The following is a 20,706-nucleotide window of genomic DNA, read 5'->3' as shown; positions in this document are numbered from 1 at the left end:
ATAAACATACATGTGCATGTGTCTTTATAGCAGCATGATTTATAATCCTTTGGGTATATACCCAGCAATGGGATGGCTGGGTCAAATGGTATTTCTAGTTCTAGATCCCTGAGGAATCGCCACACTGACTTCCACAATGGTTGAACTAGTTTACAGTCCCACCAACAGTGTAAAAGTGTTCCTACTTCTCCACATCCTCTCAAGCACCTGTTGTCTCCTGACTTTTTAATGATCGCCATTCTAACTGGTGTGAGATGGTATCTCATTGTGGTTTTGATTTGCATTTCTCTGATGGCCAGTGATGATGAGCATTTTTTCATGTGTTTTTTGGCTGCGTAAATGTCTTCTTTTGAGAATTGTCTGTTCATATCCTTTGCCCACTTTTTGATGGGGTTGTTTGTTTTTTTCTTGTAAATTTGTTTGAGTTCATTGTAGATTCTGGATATTAGCCCTTTGTCAGATGAGTAGGTTGCAAAAATGTTCTCCCATTTTGTAGGTTGCCTGTTCACTCTGGTGGTGGTTTCTTTTGCTGTGCAGAAGTTCTTTAGTTTAATTAGATCCCACTTGTCAATTTTGGCTTTTGTTGCCATTGCTTTTGGTGTTTTAGACATGAAGTCCTTGCCCATGCCTATGTCCTGAATGGTATTGCCTAGGTTTTCTTCTAGGGTTTTTATGGTTTTAGGTCTAACATGTAAGTCTTTAATCCATCTTGAATTAATTTTTGTATAAGGTGTAAGGAAGGGATCCAGTTTCAGCTTTCTACATATGGCTAGCCAGTTTCCCCAGCACCATTTATTAAATAGGGAATCCTTTCCCCATTGCTTGTTTTTCTCAGGTTTGTCAAAGATCAGATAGTTGTAGATGTGTGGCATTATTTCTGAGGGCTCTGTTCTGTTCCATTGGTTTATATCTCTGTTTTGGTACCAGTACCATGCTGTTTTGGTTACTGTAGCCTTGTAGTATAGTTTGAAGTCAGGTAGTGTGATGCCTCCAGCTTTGCTCTTTTGGCTTAGGATTGACTTGGCAATGCGGGATCTTTTTTGGTTCCATATGAACTTTAAAGTAGTTTTTTCCAATTCTGTGAAGAAAGGCATTGGTAGCTTGACAGGGATAGCATTGAATCTATAAATTACCTTGGGCAGTATGGCCATTTTCACGATATTGATTCTTCCTACCCATGAGCATGGAATGTTCTTCCATTTGTTTGTATCCTCTTTTATTTCATTGAGCAGTGGTTTGTAGTTCTCCTTGAAGAGGTCCTTCACATCCCTTATAAGTTAGATTCCTAGGTATTTTATTCTCTTTGAAGCAATTGTGAATGGGAGTTCACTCATGATTTGGCTCTCTGTTTGTCTGTTATTGGTGTACAGGAATGCTTGTGATTTTTGCACATTGATTTTGTATCCTGAGACTTTGCTGAAGTTGCTTATCAGCTTAAGGAGATTTTGGGCTGAGACAATGGGGTTTTCTAGATATACAATCATGTCATCTGCAAACAGGGACAATTTGACTTCCTCTTTTCCTAATTGAATGCCCTTTATTTCCTTCTCCTGCCTGATTGCCCTGGCCAGAACTTCCAACACTATGTTGAATAGGAGTGGTGAAAGAGGGCATCCCTTTCTTGTGCCAGTTTTCAAAGGGAATGCTTCCAGTTTTTGCCCATTGAGTATGATACTGGCTGTGGGTTTCTCATAGATAGCTCTTATTATTTTGAGAGACGTCCCATCAATACCTAATTTATTGAGAGTTTTTAGCATGAAGGGTTGTTGAATTTTGTCAAAGGCCTTTTCTGCATCTATTGAGATAATCATGTGGTTTTTGTCTTTGGTTCTGTTTATATGCTGGATTACATTTATTGATTTTTGTATGTTGAACCATCCTTGCATCCCAGGGATGAAGCCCACTTGATTATGGTGGATAAGCTTTTTGATGTGCTGCTGGATTCGGTTTGCCAGTATTTTATTGAGGATTTTTGCATCAATGTTCACCCAGGATATTAGTCTAAAATTCTCTTTTTTTGTTGTGTCTCTGCCAGGCTTTGGTATCAGAATGATGCTGGCCTCATAAAATGAGTTAGGGAGGATTCCCTCTTTTTCTATTGATTGGAATAGTTTCAGAAGGAATGGTACCAGCTCCTCCTTGTACCTCTGGTAGAATTCGGCTGTGAATCCATCTGGTCCTGGACTTTTTTTGGTTGGTAACCTATTAATTATTGCCTCAATTTCAGAGCCTGTTAATGGTCTATTCAGAGATTCAACTTCTTCCTGATTTAGTCTTGGGAGGGTGTATGTGTCCTGGAATTTATCCATTTCTTTTAGATTTTCTAGTTTATTTGCGTAGAGGTGTTTATAGTATTCTCTGATGGTAGTTTGTATTTCTGTGGGATCGGTGGTGATATCACCTTTGTCATTTTTTATTGTGTCTATTTGATTCTTCCCTCTTTTCTTCTTTATTAGTCTTGCTAGTGCTCTATCAATTTTGTTGACCTTTTCAAAAAACCAGCTCCTGGATTCATTGATTTTTTGAAGGGTTTTTTGTGTCTCTATCTCCTTCAGTTCTGCTCTGATCTTAGTTATTTCTTGCCTTCTGCTAGCTTTTCAATGTGTTTGCTCTTGCTTCTCTAGTTCTTTTAATTGTGATGTTAGGGCGTCAATTTTAGATCTTTCCTGCTTTCTCTTGTGGGCATTCAGTGCTATAAATTTCCCTCTACACACTGCTTTGAATGTGTCCCAGAGATTCTGGTATGTTGTGTCTTTGTTCTCATTGGTTTCAAAGAACAGCTTTATTTCTGACTTCATTTCGTTATGTACCCAGTAGTCATTCAGGAGCAGGTTGTTCAGTTTCCATGTAGTTGAGCGGTTTTGAGTGAGTTTCTTAATCCTGAGTTCTAGTTTGATTGCACTGTCGTCTAAGAAACAGTTTGTTATAATTTCTGTTCTTTTACATTTGCTGAGGAGTGCTTTACTTCCCACTATGTAGTCAATTTTGGAACAGGTGTGGTGTGGTGCTGAGAAGAATGTATATTCTGTTGATTTGTGGTGGAGAGTACTGTAGATGTCTATTAGGTCCGCTTGGTGCAGAGCTGAGTTCAATTCCTGGATATCCTTGTTAACTTTCTGTCTAGTGGATCTGTCTAATGTTGACAGTGGGGTGTTAAAGTCTCCCATTATTATTGTGTGGGAGTCTAAGTCTCTTTGTAGGTCACTCAGGACTTGCTTTATGAATCTGGGTGCTCCTGTATTGGGTGCATATATATTTAGGATAGTTAGCTCTTCCTGTTGAATTGGTCCCTTTATCATTATGTAATGGCCTTCTCTCTTTTGATCTTTGTTGGTTTAAAGTCTGTTTTATCAGAGACTAGGATTGCAACCCCTGCCTTTTTTTGTTTTCCATTTGGTTGGTAGATCTTCCTCCATCCCTTTATTTTGAGCCGATGTGTGTCTCTGCACTTGAGATGGGTTTCCTGAATACAGCACACTGATGGGTCTTGACTCTTTACCCAGTTTGCCAGTCTGTGTCTTTTAATTGGAGCATTTAGTCCATTTACATTTAAAGTTACTATTGTTATGTGTGAATTTGATCCTGTCATTATGATGTTAGCTGGTTATTTTGCTCATTAGTTGATGCAGTTTCTTCCTAGCAGTGATGGTCTTTACAATTTGGCATGTTTTTGCAGTGGCTGGTACCAGTTGTTCCTTGCCATGTTTAGTGCTTCCTTCAGGAGCTTTTGTAGGGCAGGCCTGGTGGTGACAAAATCTCTCAGCATTTGCTTGTCTGTAAAGTATTTTATTTCTCCTTCACTTATGAAGCTTAGTTTGGCTGGATATGAAATTCTGGGTTGAAAATTCCTTTCTTTAAGAATGTTGAATATTGGCCCCCACTGTCTTCTGGCTTGTAGAGTTTCTGCCAAGCTATCAGTTGTTAGTCTGATGGGCTTCCCTTTGTGGGTAACCCGACCTTTCTCTCTGGCTGCCCTTAACATTTTTTCCTTCATTTCAACTTTGTTGAATCTGACAATTATGTGTCTTGGAGTTGCTCTTCTCGAGGAGTATCCTTGTGGCATTCTCTGTATTTCCTGAATGTGAATGTTGGCCTGCCTTGCTAGATTGGGGAAGTTCTCCTGGATAATATCCTGCAGAGTGTTTTCCAACTTGGTTCCATTCTCCCCGTCACTTTCAGGTACACCAATCAGACGTAGATTTGGTCTTTTCACATAATCCCATATTTCTTGGAGGCTTTGTTCATTTCTTTTTATTCTTTTTTCTCTAAACTTCTCTTCTCACTTCATTTCATTCATTTCGTGTTCCATCGCTGATACCCTTTCTTCCAGTTGATCACATTGACTACTGAGGCTTGTGCATTCGTCACATAGTTCTCATGCCATGGTTTTCAGCTCCATCAGGTCCTTTAAGGACTTCTCTGCATTGGTTATTCCAGTTAGCCATTCGTCTAATTTTTTTCAAGGTTTTTAACTTCTTTACCATTGGTTCGAACTTCCTCCTTTAGCTCGGAGTAGTTTGATCTTCTGAAGCCTTCTTCTCTCAACTCGTCAAAGTCATTCTCCATCCAGCTCTGTTCCGTTGCTGGTGAGGAGCTGTGTTCCTTTGGAGGAGGAGATGTGCTCTGATTTTTAGAGTTTCCGGTTTTTCTGCTCTGTTTTTTCCCCATCTTTGTGGTTTTATCCACCTTTGGTCTTTGATGATGGTGACATACAGATGGGTTTTTGGAGTGGATGTCCTTTCTGTTTGTTAGTTTTCCTTCTAACAGTCATGACCCTTGGCTGCAGGTCTGTTGGAGTTCGCTGGAGGTCCACTCCTGACCCTGTTTGCCTGGGTATCAGCAGCGGTGGCTGCAGAACAGCGGATATTCGGGAACCACAAATGCTGCTGCCTGATCGTTCCTCTGGAAGTTTTGTCTCAGAGGAGTACCCAGCCGTGTGAGGTGTCAGTCCACACCTACTGCAGGATGCCTCCCAGTTAGGCTACTCGGGGGTCAGGGACCCACTTGAGGAGGCAGTCTGCCCATTCTCAGATCTCAAGCTGCGTGCTGGGAGAACCACTACTCTCTTCAAAGCTGTCAGACAGGGACATTTAAGTCTGCAGAGGTTACTGCTGCCTTTTGTTTGTCTGTGCCCTGCCCCCAGAGGTGGAGCCTACAGAGGCAGGCAGGCCTCCTTGAGCTGTGGTGGGCTCCACCCAGTTCGAGCTTCCAGGCCGCTTCGTTTACCTACTCAAGCCTCAGCAATGGCGGGCGCCCCTCCCCCAGCCTCGCTGCCGCCTTGCAGTTTGATCTCAGACTGCTGTGCTAGCAATGAGCGAGGCTCCGTGGGCATAGGACCCTTCAAGCCAGTTGCGGGATATAATCTCCTGGTGTGCCATTTGTTAAGCCTGTTGGAAAAGCGCAGTATTAGGGTGGGAGTGACCCGATTTTCCAGGTGCCGTCTGTCACCCCTTTCTTTGACTAGGAAAGGGAATTCCCTGACCCCTTGTACTTCCCAGGTGAGGTGATGCCTCACCCTGCTTTGGCTCACACACTGTGCGCTGCACCCACTGTCCGTCACTCCCCAGTGAGATGAACCTGGTACCTCAGTTGGAAATGCAGAAATCACCCGTCTTCTGTGTCACTCACACTGGGAGCTGTAGACTGGAGCTGTTACTATTCGGCCATCTCGGCTCCACTCCCTGAAATATGTTATTCTTTCTCTAAAAGTAGATGGTATCTTCACCTCACCAAAAGCAAAAGTGACCAATCCGGTATAAACATCATTTTTGCCTTTGGCAAATTAATGGTGCAGAGGGATGTTGACATCTCTAAGAACAAGGTGGAATCAGGTGACAATTCAGATCTTTCTGTCAGCAAAACTGAACTGCTGGCCTTGTAAAATATATGTGAAAGCAGTGTTTCGAAAACCGTCAGTGGTGAAGACCAGTTTTGCTTGTTTTTTGATTTTCAATCAGTCATGAGCAAATACTTTTATGAAACACAGTAAGAATGAATTTTAAGACATGTAAAATACAAGTTCAATTTTCATATTATAAAATTCAATAAATCATTATTCTGTCAAATTCCTACAAGTTTCTAAATGTTGACTTTCACTTTCTGTACTTATCCATTGCAGGTTACTAACAAACAGTTCACTGCACTGCACTGATAATGTGGACCACACTTTTAAAAATGCTGTATTAAAGGACTCGCCCCAAAATTTAAAAAGTCTCAGTCTTACCAGACCACATCCAAACCTAGTATCTGCTAAGCAAGATAGAAGTTAGGCAAAGACATTGAGGCAGAATTCCTGAAACAGGGAATAAGGGATAGACTCCAAAATAAAATTTCTTCATGGCAATACTTCCATGCCATAGCAGTGGTCAGAACAGCCCCACACACTCAGACTAGAGCTAGCCTCTTTGAAACGGTTATGATTATGAACTGCCTGCATGGAAAAATGCATGTACATGTGTGTGCATGTTTATGTCTAGTGAGTATACATGTGTAGATGTGAATTACACATCATGATTAATCTATCTAATGAAAAGAACAACTCAATTTGGCTGTAACTCTTACGCCTTTCTGATGAAAAGCACATCACTGTAAAAATACAATTCACTTTATCTGACATATAATGTAGGCTTTTGACTAAGCAGAGCTCAAAAGAGAAATCAAATGCACAACAAACAGATGTAAAACTCTAGGCAACAAAGATGATCTTCAATGTCTTTATCAGTCACAGCCCCAAAACGTCCTAATTTATTTTAGGACCTAAAGATTGACAAATCAGTTTAACCAACAGCAGTAATATATGCAGAGACCTGGAGTACAGCATGCACTATGAATAAGTGAGATTGACATTTTCAAAAATAAAATTCATCCAGCCAAATGGAAAAATAATAACAATCATTAGCAGCTGCTAGATTTGTTCAGCTCACAGTAGCTCAGCAAGCTTTCTAAAGCCTCCCACAAAAAAAAAGTTTCCCTGAGTTTTAGGATGTTTCTATACTATCTTCAAATAACCTCATCAGTAAAATCTTTTTTAAAGGTTACAGTAATTTGAAAATTACTTTAAAAATCATCATTGTTAAAATCAGTTTGATGGTATAAATCAAATGGCTTTACTATGTCTTTATCAATGGCTCAATTTTAGTTCCACTGTGCATATCAAAATTGTGGATGTCTAAAGATGTTCTTCTTTCTGCTCTCAGCATATTCACATAATAATTGCATTACCCCAAATTTAGCATATGAGAATCTAAAAAAAACTAATATTTCTGCCATTGGACTGGGTCTATTTTAAATATTCTGAAACCCAAAATTAGACAATAGAAGCCCATAAATTATTAAATTCTATGCATTATAAGTAAAAATTTGAAATTATAAATATAGTTTAAATAAGATTTTTAAATCTTGCTAAATATTAGTAACATATTCATGCTGTCTCTTTTAAATCAAACAAAACAGCACTAGATCTTTACCTGGGCTTAATATTAACTTAGCAAGAATCCAACTTACAGAGATAAAGAGGAAAACTGTTATTATTCCATGATTTTATGGAGAAAAAGGGCAGGGAAATAAATACATACTGTATATTTACTATTGCAGACACTTTAACTGTTATTTCATGGATTCCTTACCTAATGTTTAAATGAGTTAAGTACCATCTACCACCTTTCACCATAAAGAAACTAGCTCTGGGAGTTCAAGCCACTCTCCCAACACTAAACAATCAAGTGCTGGAATTCACACCTAGGTCTATCCACTCCAGAGAGACTCTTGTCTATCCTTCTACTGCACCATTATGAAACAGCTACACTACTCTATTTCTCAAATTTCCATAAAGGTACATAATTAATTCAGAAAGCTCCCAAATGAGGTCAAAAGAAAAAATTTAGGAATCTCAGTCTGGCTCTACACTTATGGTGACTTTTTGAGCTTTGTATATCGTAAACACAGTGACTTCATCAAGTTACGCTATCAAAACAAAGGTTTAAACAAAATGCAAAGGTTCTGAGAAAAGGTATTCTATCTTATGCATCTTTCCATACACTCAGTAACCAACAAATTGCCTTACATATATTTGGTCTTCAATAAACATCTGATGCACTGATAGATGAATAAATACAAGAGGAAGAATGGGAGAGAAAAGGAGAAGGAAGAACTTAAAGGCAGGATTCAATTAATATCAACTAATATCTCTCTTCTGTGATATTACAGTATTAGATACATGCTTCCAATAACCTTTTTATTTTACCTAATGATTCAGTGAAAAATAATGGAAGAGAGGAGGAACTAAGTGGGGACAAAGAAGTAGGGTATGTGGGAAGCTTGGATAGAATATCATATAATGATTAAAGCAGCTTTTGCTGGGCTTTAGATTAAATCTCAGCCCATTATTAAAAATTAGTACCTGGGCCAGTCACGGTGGCTCACACCTGTAATCCCAGCACTTTGGGAGGCCGAAGCAGGCAGATCACTTGAGGTCAGGAGTTTGAGAGCAGCCTGGCCAACATGACAAAACCCCGTCTCTACCAAAAATACAAAAATTAGGTGGGTGTGGTGGCACATGCCTGTAGTCCCAGCTACTCCGGAGGGGTGAGGCAGGAGAATTGCTTGAACCCGGGAGGCAGAGGTTGCAGTGAGCCAAGATCATGTCACTGCACTCTAGCCTGGGCAATAGAGCAAGACTCTGTCTCAAAAAGAAAAAAAATTATTAGTACCTGGTTTTTCATAGAAACTTGCAGCACTTAAAATATTATCTAAATAATACCTTTAAAAGCCATGTAGTCTCTTGAAACTGAGAAGAAAAGATATAAGGGAAAGATACATTCTTTGAAACAACAGGACAGCTAAAATAAGACCCTGACTTCTATTACAGCTCTTTCCCACACGTCTATTTCACCTTAAATAGACAAGTTATTAACAAATTATTAAAAGCCTATAACAATAAATAATTATAAATTTTTACAATCTTTTACAATTTGAAAAATAGATATTTTCATTTCAAAAAGTATATAACATACAGAAAAGAACAGGTAGAGGTAAATGGAAAAATAGTACTATTCACTTCCACATTAACTAATTAGGAAACTGCTGACCTTTCTATTGCCTATAAGAGAAAGTCACACAAAAGATAATAAAAACAATAATAATTCATCTTTCTAGGATAATCTAATAGCAAAGACATTGAGTCAAAGGTAACCATCTTTCCTAACAGTTTAGCAATTACAAAATATATCTCCTTTTCTGAAAAAAGCTTTCAGTACCAAGTTTATTAACAACTTCCAATTTAGACAAAAGTCCATGTACTAACAGAAAACAGGGACCCTCTCTCTCTAGTCTTGCTTTCTGTTATATGTTCATCTAATTAAGTAAACATGTTTTTACTTCTCTCTTAATTTTTAAAATGTGAACATTCAGTAACTGGGCCAGTCTTTACCTCCAGGTTAACTTTTTCATTGGATCGCAATTCCCTTGTAAATAACACACTTGCGTTCCAAAAGGCTTTTCACTATTCTTTCTGTCTAGGTAACATCCAAAGACAAACCCCACAGAGACAACTATATGAACCCAGTGTTCACATAACCTGAAGTAAGTTTACCATGACTGCTGTAGCCCTGGTGCCAACAACCACCCCACGACCAGCCCTTTATACAGTCACAAATATTTACTGAGGGTCCATTAGGCGCCAAAATTTCATTTAGCACATATTTTTCGAAGGGTATTATCATGTGAGCATAAACAAAGTAACAGATGTAGAAGAGATGATATTACTCTCACAGAACACATGAAAAAAACTAAAGCACAGAGAGGCTAAGCAACTTGGCCAAAAGCCTGGAGGCCAGCCCAAGAGCCCAGCGAACCTGACTGCCACTGCACATGCCAGCACACTCACTACAGGCCTAAGTGCATACAGACTCTGTAGTGAGGAGGGCCAAGCATGATCCACCCAAATCATGAAGAGATGAGATTTCAAAGACTCCTTCAGCTATTCAGTGTCTATCGTAATTCATCCAGAGTTGAAGCCTAGTTGTAGTAAAGGAACAGAGATTATAAACTGCAGGTTTTAAAACGTCAAGGGGGCTCCGTATGTGGGAGTGATATTATGGGTAATTTACAATTTTACTTAATATTTTTCTATTGTATCTTTTTAACCATAAAACCACATTATTTTTATAACAGTAAAAGATCAAACTAGCTCTATTTTTGCAAATGGTAGATGCTTAATTTACACTAAAAGATTTTGGCAAAATAAAGGCTCCTGTGACAATGGTAGAATTAAAAAAAAGGAAAGACAAGGGAGAAACTCAAAACTAAGACAAATGGAACAAAAGGAGCATTAAGCCCTCAGAGAATAAATTTATTGAGTTGAAACAATGCAATATGTATTTTGCCACAGTGAACAAATTTAAAAGAGGAATCAGTTCTTATTCCATGTTCCCTCAGAGCAGGAGAGCACAGAATAAAGTGCTAAAAGTAGATCTGACAAAGGGTCTTATTAGAAGGTGCCATGCTTCAGTGAGTGATGCCCAAGAGTGTGAGCACAAGTTAGTGTCAGGTGATAACCAGGATGACTGAAATATTCATGTCGGCCCCACTAGTTCTATGCCCAGAGTGGTAGGGGCAAAAGATCCATTCACAGAACAAGTCTGTGCCTTCAGAAAGTAAACAGCCACAAATCCCAGGATTGCATCTTCAAGAGCCAGATTTATGTGCTCCATTTACTTTCTCAGAAGTCACCTCGGTCAGGGAAAGGAATAACAAGTCCTACAAGAACAAATTACTGATGATTCCAGAAGATTCTTTCTTCACTTGTTAACATTCAACCTCTCCCCACCGTTGCACTTCCAAGATAACTATTCCTGATTCAAAAGGCCCCTTGAACCCTCTCTTCTCCTCACACCCCCGTTCAAAAGGCCCCTCGGGCCCTGTTTCCTCCTCACACCCCTCCTCTGGCTGTCCGCCTCTCTTCTACTGCCTTTCCTCCCTTCGTCACTCATCACTGCATTGCGCGGGCATTGCTTATTCACGTCGACTGTCTTCACCAAACCATAAGACCTTCGATGTCCAGCTCTATGTTGGTCATCTGTGTCCCCGAATAATTAGCACAGCCCCTGGAACATACATGGAACCCACAACTGTTTTGTGATTTAGGAGAGATTGGCAAAAGACTCCATTTCTGAAAATTTTTGCTTTTACTAAATAAATAAGAATATGGATAATGAAGCACTTAAGTAGAAGAAAAAAATACATTCAGTTTACCTACTAAAATACTCCAAAGTAAAGCCTCATTAATACAACCTACTTTGACTTAAGAACTGATTATTATTTTAGCTGGACTGAAATTTACTGTGACAACTCATGTGGACAGAGTGTGCAGGAAACATGAAGAGCTGAGCCACCATGGTGACGGAGAGAAGTAAGGAGGCTCCGCATTTGCCTGTTTCTCAAGAGTGAACTTCAAGGACCACAGAATGATTTTTACATGAAAAAGACTGTTACTTTCATAAATAAACATAATCGAAAGAAAATCTAATGCCCAGCCCAACACCTGGTCAATAGCTGGTCGGTGTTTATCACACCCAGCAGGCCACACCTGGATCTCACTGTACAGTCTCCCAGAATCCACACTGAACACCACTCCTCCATGCCATCCCTCACTCACTCAGCCCTTGCCAGGCAGCCAGGAAATACACAGGGCTTAACACATCCAGCTGGTATTTTAAGCAAAGAAATCTTCCCCTGATGTTAGCTTTGGTTTTCCTTTTCACGTTTCCCCCTTTTTAATGCCAGTCTTAAGGTTCCTGAGAAAATGCATCGAGACAAGAAAAAAAGGAGATGGCAGGGTGGTTAAGAGGACAGCTTTGGAGCTGGCAGATCTCAGTGAAATTCCAATCTTTTCACTTACTGGGGAATTATCTCTGAGTCTTGGTTTCCTTATCAATAAAAATAGTAATAGAACTTACTGGGTAATCATGAAGCTTAAATAAGGCAATGCATAAAAATTAATAAATTTTAACAATTATTATTCTCGGCATCAAAGACAGATTAGCATGATGGTTAAAAGCATACATCATATTGCCTGAGTTTAAATCCCTGGTCTGCCACTTCCTAGCTATTTTGGCAAATTACTTAACCTCTTGAGTCCTAGTGACCACTAAATGGAGTTCCTGGGACAATTATATGTGGAATACATTTAAAGTAATTAGGACAGTGCCTGACACAGAATAAGCTCTCAATAGACATTAGCTGTTATTAACTACCGACACCTAGAAAAGAGTTCCTACACATCAAATTTTAAAATTTGGAAGGTGACAAATGCTATGAAAAAGCAATTTATAGAAAGAATATAAATAGCCAACAATATTAAAAGATGCTCAGCCTCATTCATTATTAATGGCATGCAAATTTAAAACAATGATTTAGTTTTTCAACCAAGATTTTGTAAAAATTAAAAGAAGGGTAATATTATAGTGAGCAGAAAAATATGCACTCCCAATATATAGGTGATGAAAATGTAAATCTGCACATTTTTGAAAAGTGCATGACATTATCTATCAAAAGTGCAGGCCAGGTGCTGTGGCTAACACCTGTAATCCCACAATTTTTGGGAGGCTGAGGGAGGAGGACTGCTTGAGCCCAGGAGTTCAACATCATCTTGGGCAACAAAACAAGATCCCGTCTCTACAAAAGATTTTATTTTTTAAATTAGCCAGGCTCGGTGGCATGCACCTATAGTCCCAGCTACTTGGGAGGCTGAGGCAGGAGTATCCCTCAAGCTGAGGAGTCCGAGGTTGCAGTAAGCTATGATCATGCCATTCCACTCCAGCCTGGATGACACAGTAAAAACCCTGTCTCAAAAAAAAAAATGGTGGGGTACAGTGGCTCATGCCTGTAATCTCAGCACTTTGGGAGGCCGAGGCAGGTGGATCACTTGAGGTCAGGAGTTCGAGACCAGCCTGGGAAACATGGTAAAAACCCCATCTCTACTAAAAACACAAAAATTAGTTGAATGCGGTGGTGCATGCCTGTGATCCCAGCTACTCAGGAGGCTGAGGCAAGAGAAACGTTTGAATCCAGGAGGTGGAGGTTACAGTGAGCCAAGATTGCACCACTGCACTCCAGCTTGGGCAACACAGTGACACTGTCTTTAAAAAAACAAAAAAAAGTGTACAAACACATTCATTTGACTCAGCAGTTCCATCTCCAGAACTAAATCCAAAAGAAATATTCATCAAAGTGGGCAAACATATGTAAAAGAAACTAGAAACACCACCACATGGCCATCAATAGAGCACTGGTTAAATAAATAGCTTTACACCAACACAGTGGAAAATAGCCATAAAAAAATACTGAATATCCACATATACAGAAATGAAAACATATTCACTATATATTAAGAATAAAGTTATAGACCAGTATATGTCATTTTTATTTTTAAATACAAAACAAAATTACACATCTATTTATTTATCTCTGTGCTTGCAAACATCTGAAAGATGCTAGTAACTATATTTGGCAAATGTGTTATCTACATTAAATTTTGCAATACATCTGTACCACTTTTTATTTTCATTTTACTTTATTTTTTTTTGATATGGAGTCTCACTCTGTCACCCAGGCTGGAGTGCAGTGGCGCGATCTCGGCTCACTGCAACCTCCGACTCCCTGGTTCAAGCGATTCTCCTGTCTCAGCCTCCTGAGCAGCTGGGATTACAGGCACATGACACCACGCCCAGCTAATTTTTGTGTTTTTAGTAGGGATGGGGTTTCACTGTGTTGGCCAGGATGGTCTCGATCTCCTGACCTCAGGTGATCCGCCCACCTTGGCCTCCCAAAGTGCTGGGATTACAGGCGTGAACCACCACACCCAGCCCCACTTTTTATTTTTTACTTGTTTTTTAAAGAAAGTATAAGAACAAAAATGGTTAAAAGCACAGATTCTACAGCCAACATTCTGGATTAGCATGTCTGCTACCTATCAGCAATGTGATCTCTACGCCTCAGTATTCCCAACGTATAGCAAAGATACCTATATACTAACAGTAACAACAACAACATGTTATAGAGCTCTGGTGAGCGTTAAATGAGTTAAACAGAGAAATCTTAGAACAATGTATAGCAGACGGTAGGCACTATATGGGACATGTCCACTATTACTAACCTTGAATAGCATTCTTAGAGAGATTACTTCAACCAAGCCATCCCATAGAAGCCCATCTAAAGTGACCAACAAAATTATCAGTAGACAATTGGCACAGCAAATACACTGGCTCTCGGTAGCCAATTAGCAATGTGAAGTATTAAAACCACCTGGCAACCTAGGATTTCGATTCTAGCTAGGCTTTCTCTTGTCCTCAACTTCCTCATCTGTTCAAAGGAGGAAGATGACTTAGGTAACTGACAAATCTAATATCCTAATAAGATAACTTTACTGTCTAAATAATGATAGATCTTTATAGTTGCCTCAAAAATGTACTCCAGTCAGTAGATCCAGAACCTGAAACACAACTCCATACTAAAATACATGCTCCATAAGAGAGAAACTCCTTCAAAAACAGTCTCTTGGAATACACTGCAGCAGAAAAGGACTTCCTCCATCTGAACATAATCCAATTGCATTTCCCTACAAGCATACTGTAACTCACAGATTTCATTCATAGATAGTTTCCTCTCACCTATCCCACTGCCCACACCATAAATACAAATTAGTGATATTTTACTCTATATTCACCAAGACTCTATGGTTTCATAACCACAAGAAGAACAAGTAACTTTTTCCCGCCTGCTAAAAACTCAAATATACTGCACAGTGAAAAATGCCTCACATACACACAAACCAACATAAAACACTTACACGAAATGCTGCAAGAATGATTCTTGTTACTTTCTCTTTGACAGACTCCTGAAGGATATCAGACAGAACTGGAATGATATTATAGCGCCGCAGGTGTTCACACATTTGAGGACTGAATGCCAGGAGCCATATTGAAAAAATCATTTGATACTGGAGCTGAAAGCCACACTTGTTACTCAACACTCCCATTATGCTGAAAAACAAAAAAACAAAAACAAAAAAAAAACACATTTACAAAACATTTAAGAAAGAAGAAATAAGCAATTATTCTCTTTTTGCACTAATGGAACAGGTCTCTCTGAATTATGTCCTGTTTCTTTTCTGCCAGCAATAACAAGCAGCTAGATTGCTACTCACAGAGAACCATTTCCAGTACAGCTCCACTTAACCCTCTCTCCAAAAGTCACAGGATCTCAGGAAGCAGGAGCTCTTGCTGTGCAGCAAGAAGAAAGGGAACAAAGACTTGTAATATGGCAACGGGAATGGAAAGAGCAATCGGACAGACAATAGAGCCAAATGTTACATGGAGATTTTGAGTCTGGGCAACCAATAAGACCACCGATAGCTTTAAAATAAAGGAAACAGAGAAAAGAAGGGATGAGCTTGGTGAAAACCTGTGATGGGTTCAAATTTGACATAGCCAATTACTGAATTCAGGGGTCAGGAAAAACCTCAGTTTGATCAAGAGATCAAAAACCTCAGTTTGATCAAGAGATCAAAAACCTCAGTTTGATCAAACTTCTAGTTTGATCTCTTACTTTACTGATAACGAAACTAGGAAAATGACATGGACATGAAGGAGGTTACACCAAGAGACAGAATATATACAATAGAAGAAAAGCTAAGGAAATTGCCCTGGGAAATACCTACATTCAAAGAATAGAGTTCAGAAATCATCAAATAAAAAAAAAAACAGAAATCATCAAATAAGACCATTAAAAGTGACCTTCATATTGGAGCAGAGCCTACCATTTAAAAAGAAAAAAAGACCAGAGGGGTTAAGAGCTCGAAGACCACAGAATGTACAACACAAAGAGTGAGCCCTAATGTAAGCTATGGAAACTTACTAATAAAAATCTATTAACATTGGATCATCATTTGGAACAAATATACCATACTAATGCAAGATGTTAATGATAATGGAAATTTGAGGCAGGAGAGGAGAGGATGTAATGGGAACTCTCTGCACTTTTGGTTTTTCTGTAAAACTAAACCTGCTCTAATAATATAAATGTTTAAAATGCTAAGCCTGATTTTACAATCTAAACCTACTGTAACTTACTGAAAGGCTTTTATCTGTGTCACTTCTTCATTTGTATGATTTGTATACAGTTCAGTTCACTAATTGTTTTTAATGTTCTCATGCATGGCTTTTGCCTTGTCTTCTCTATTTTTGGATCTTATGTAAAACTTGCTTTTTAATTAATATTGATATCAGTACATAAACTGCTATAAAATCATGTCACTTTATACTGTAAACACCCTAGTCCCTGGTTCCCTTTGCTCTCTGTTCCAGTTATTAAGCCAAGCCTTCTGCACTTGGCTTTGTGATGCTGTGGCTGAGACCCTGAAAACCACATTTCTGTTCTACCAGTTGGCTCCGTGTTAGGCTATGCCAAGAACAGGAGCTAGAGGCTGACTTCAAGGAAGGAAGAACAGACTTCCTCCTGTTGGCTTCCTGATCCTGAGAGCATTACTCCAGTAACACTCCTTCAACCCGGCAGCAGCAGTTCTTTCCCACGGCAGCAGCCAAATTCAGTTTGCAGTTTTTCCAGCTCTAGCAGAACAAGCCTCATCACACTTCCTCAGAGACATCAGCACTAGCCAACTGGCTCCCCTCCCCAGAGTCCTGGGTTCCAAATCCATGAGGCTTTTCCTCGGAGTTCAGAGACACCAATATCAGCTGGGCAAAACCTCCTCCTCAAATGTCTAAATTTCAGCTGTACTCAGCCCCTCCTCCAAGCATGCAAATTTTAATGATTCCAGTCTCTTACCATTGCCCACCTATTTTACATCCCCCACCCCACCTTATGGGTGGTATCTGCACTCGCTACCTTTCCGACACTCAAGAGTCAGTTTTTTTTTTCGTTTTAAACAAAATTAGTGGTTGGGCATGGTGGCTCAAGCTGCTAATCCTAGCATTTTGGGAGGCCAGGGTGGGCAGATCTCTTGAGCCAGGAGTTTGAGGCTAGCCTGGGCAACATGGCAAAACCCCATCTCTATCAAAAAAAATAACAATACCAAAAAATTTCCCAAAAAAATACAAAAAGGGCAAATGTGTACTTAGTTAATAATTCTTCATATCAAATTATGTTAAAATAAAAAAGAATGCCAATGGTAGTTTAATGGGAATAGCACTGCATCTATAAATTACTTTGGGCAGTAGAGGCAATTACCCCCAGCAAAGGCCCACTTACAGCTCCAATATTTAGGAAGTTAATGTTAACCTTCAGACTTTCTTGGGAGGCTAACAATATATAGCACAATATAATGTAACTTTTTCTATCTTATATAGGTATACAAATAAACAGTGTTGTATTATGTATATAATAGGCTTTTTAACAACAACAAAAAAGTCAGCAAACTATATATAGATTAAAATGTGCTGGGTTTTTTTAAGACCTCAGTTATCAGCCAGGCAATGTGGCTCATGCCTATAATCCCAGCACTTTGGGAGGCCGAGGCAGGTGGATTACTAGGTCAGGAGTTCAAGACCAGCCTGGCCAACACGGTGAAACCCCATCTCTACTAAAAATACAAAAATTAGCTGGGCGTGGTGACGCACACTTGTAATCCTAGCTACTCAGGAGGCTGAGGCAGGACAATTACTTGAACCCAGGAGGCGGAGGTTGCAGTGAGCTGAGATTGTACCACTGCACTCCAGCCTGGGTGAGACTCTGTCTCAGAAAGGAAAAAAAAAGACCTCAGTTATCTTCCTCTCTTCAAACGGGCTATACTTGAAAATTTTTCTCCTCACATTATTCCTATTTGCAATGTGAGAAACACACACACACACACACATACAAATTCAATGCTAAGCAAAAACTCAAAAAGTAGAAAGTACATATTTCTGAAAAAATGAAAAGATTAAATGACTTTTTGAAATTGCTATACTTTCAGCAAGTTATTATACTTTTATTAATGCCCATTTCTCCACCTAAAGGTTTATCTGATTACTGCTAATCTTATTAGTGGTCATTAGCATATCAAAATATATTGGTTGAACTTGAAATAGTCTAGATTATATTTATGCCTGATCTTTTTGCTGCTAAATGGTTAACATTGCTGAATGGTCTCTAAAATACTAAGGTACTAGCCATCAGAACAGCAGCATTTGTTGTACTCAGTATACCATGAGAGTTCAAAGGGACCAAATTTTGGTATTTGAGTTTATTTTATAAGCAATTATAACTATTTGTAGAGATTGCTATTTCATGACTTTGATTCTTTCTTACAGGTCCTCCATAGGGGGAAAAAAATCTAATTTTTGGTTAGTAGAATTAAAATTCATTTTATCTTACAATAACCCTAACTGTAAGATATAATGAATTTTAATTCTGCCAAACAATTCTACTGGACTCTTTTATAAACCACATATTATTGAATTTTAGTTGTCTTATGCTGTTTTATCATCCTATATATTATTTTATCATTATTCATTGATTATAACCAATTATACTAAGAAATCAAAGACTAAAATCATAAGAAAGTTAGAGATTGATGGAATCACCTAGGAAGATGATGTAATAGTGAAATAAATAATTACCCTTTATTGCACTGCCCAAAATACTGCATTATCTTTTATGGAGGTAAAAAGACTGGTAACACCATTTTTGTAGTTCACCTTTACGTTTCTGTGCAGAAAAGAGTTAACAGCAAAGTCCTAAGGCTGCTAGCCTCAGAAAGACCTGCTTATAAGGCTGGCCTTTGGCTGGCTTCTGGGAATTTGGCTGGTAAAGTTTCCTAAATTGATCAAACTAAACCATTTGTACAAACATGTGGCTTATGCTGAATTCCTACTGCTATTGTCTAAATGTCTGTGTCCCTCCAAAATTCACATGTTCAAAGACTAACACCCAAGGTGATGGTATTAGGAGGTGGGGCCTTTGGGGGGTGATTAGGTCATGAGGGCAGAGCACTCATGAATGGGATTAGTACCCTTCTAAAAGGGTCCTGAGAAAGACCCCTGTCCCCTCTGCCATCTGAGTTTACAGTGAAAAGATGGCCATTTATGAATGAGGAAACAGGCCCTCACCAGACACCAAATCTGCTAGTGCCTTCATCTTGGACTTCCTGGCCTCCAGAAATGTGAGAAGTAAGTTTCCATTGTTTATAGGCCACCCAGTATTTTGTTAAAGCAGCCCAAATAGATTAAGACACCTACTTTCTTTCAGGAGTCTGAAATTTTGGTGTGTTTTAGGCACAGTGTGTCTACATAACTAACTTCTAATAAAATCTTCAGAGCTGAGTCTCTGATGGGTTTCCTGGACAGAAACCTCACACAAACGTTGCTGCATTTTCAATGCTGGGAGAAGATACCCTGTGAGACCCCTCTGGGAGGAAGAGAGCATAAGGGAGCCTGCACGTGGATTCCTCCATACTCAGCCTGTGTCTTTGTCCCTTATGATACAGCTGTGCGTCCTCACTGTATCTCTGTAATAAATCTTATCTGTGAATAGAACTATATGCTATGTCGTGAGTCTTTCTAATTAATCTCCTGACAAGTGTGAACACAGCTGAGAATTCAGAATTTTTTATTTTCTGCCCATAATAATGACCAACAGAGGAAAGTGTTTCACAATTATTAGATTATTCAGAAGATGAAAACAAAGAGATAGATTGCACTCTATTCTCTAACAATAACGGTGAAATGGGTCAAATAAGTGAAATCTTAAACTGTGAGTCTCTAGATAGCTATATCGTAAATGAATTTTCTCAAACTCAGGAACTGATAAATGAGGAATATATTTCTAAGGACAAAAAGGAAATATAGTATTCTCAACTAGTTAGCCACTGAACATGAAAGACTTCCAGACAGTATTCTGCAGCAAGAACCTAGACCATTTCGCTCAAGGACATGTGATGATTTTCTGTAATCTTTTATGATATTTGTGTATCAAAATGTACTTTTTACAAAAAGGTTTGCTATATTTTAATTTTTATTGAAATTTCGAATAGTTGTTTTTCACTCTCTTTATTCTTAGTTCCGTCAATTTTTCACAAAATGACTAAAAATATATTTTTAAAGGGTCTGTTGGACCCAGATGACAAACTGTGATGGCTATTTTTCCTGGCAAACTGAGGATTAAATAAACAAGAATGGACTGAAATTTTATAGATTAATAGAAAAATAATTAGTAACTTACTGAATTGATGGATATTGAATAGTTGTGACAATTCAAATAACAACTCATAAGAACAGCTATTCGCAGAAGTAACCCATTCTAAGAAATTGCATACAAATACTGACTGAAAAGACCTAGAATATTTGGGTCCCTTCACAGGTATATCCTACACTGGAGATACAGGGTAAGAGTCCAACGCTTGCTTTAAATCCTCACCCACCAAGCAACTTACTGTTGATAACCTAAACTCCTCTGTAGATTTTCTAACAGAGAAACAATGCCTTGCTAAATGAAAAGAATATTTGGTTTAAAAGCAGTTAGATCTCTCATTATGAACAAATAAATTGATTTTCTGATGGTAAAACAAGATTTCCATTGTTTTGGAGGTTTTCAGTTGCTTGTCTGTACAAGCCTGAACAGGCAGCTCCTCAAAGTTTCTATACCTGCAAATCAGGATCCCACAAAGATTGGGCTAAATTATATGGCATTAGAAAGAAAGGTTTATATTCACTCTTT

The 20,706-nt window shown here is 38.8% G+C and overlaps 1 protein-coding gene across 5 annotated transcripts in view; it reads right to left on the bottom strand.

The window, feature by feature from the left end:
- ATP6V1H (ATPase H+ transporting V1 subunit H) overlaps positions 1 to 20,706 on the bottom strand; it is a 134,559-nt gene that overhangs the window by 71,448 nt on the left and 42,405 nt on the right. For all 5 annotated transcript variants that reach the window (XR_002007114.3, XM_004047006.4, XM_063709287.1 and 2 more), the window contains one exon: positions 14,846 to 15,038. Coding sequence is in view for 4 of the 5 variants with exons in the window: in XM_004047006.4 (XP_004047054.3) it covers positions 14,846 to 15,038 (193 nt within the window). In the remaining variant the exon portion in view is untranslated. The remainder of the gene's footprint in view (positions 1 to 14,845; positions 15,039 to 20,706) is intronic.

Source organism: Gorilla gorilla, chromosome 7 (genome assembly GCF_029281585.2).
Source record: "Gorilla gorilla gorilla isolate KB3781 chromosome 7, NHGRI_mGorGor1-v2.1_pri, whole genome shotgun sequence".
NCBI classification, from domain to species: Eukaryota; Metazoa; Chordata; class Mammalia; order Primates; family Hominidae; genus Gorilla; species Gorilla gorilla.
The sequence above is the reverse complement of the archived record's forward strand: the minus strand, read 5'-3'. Positions and strand labels throughout refer to the sequence as shown.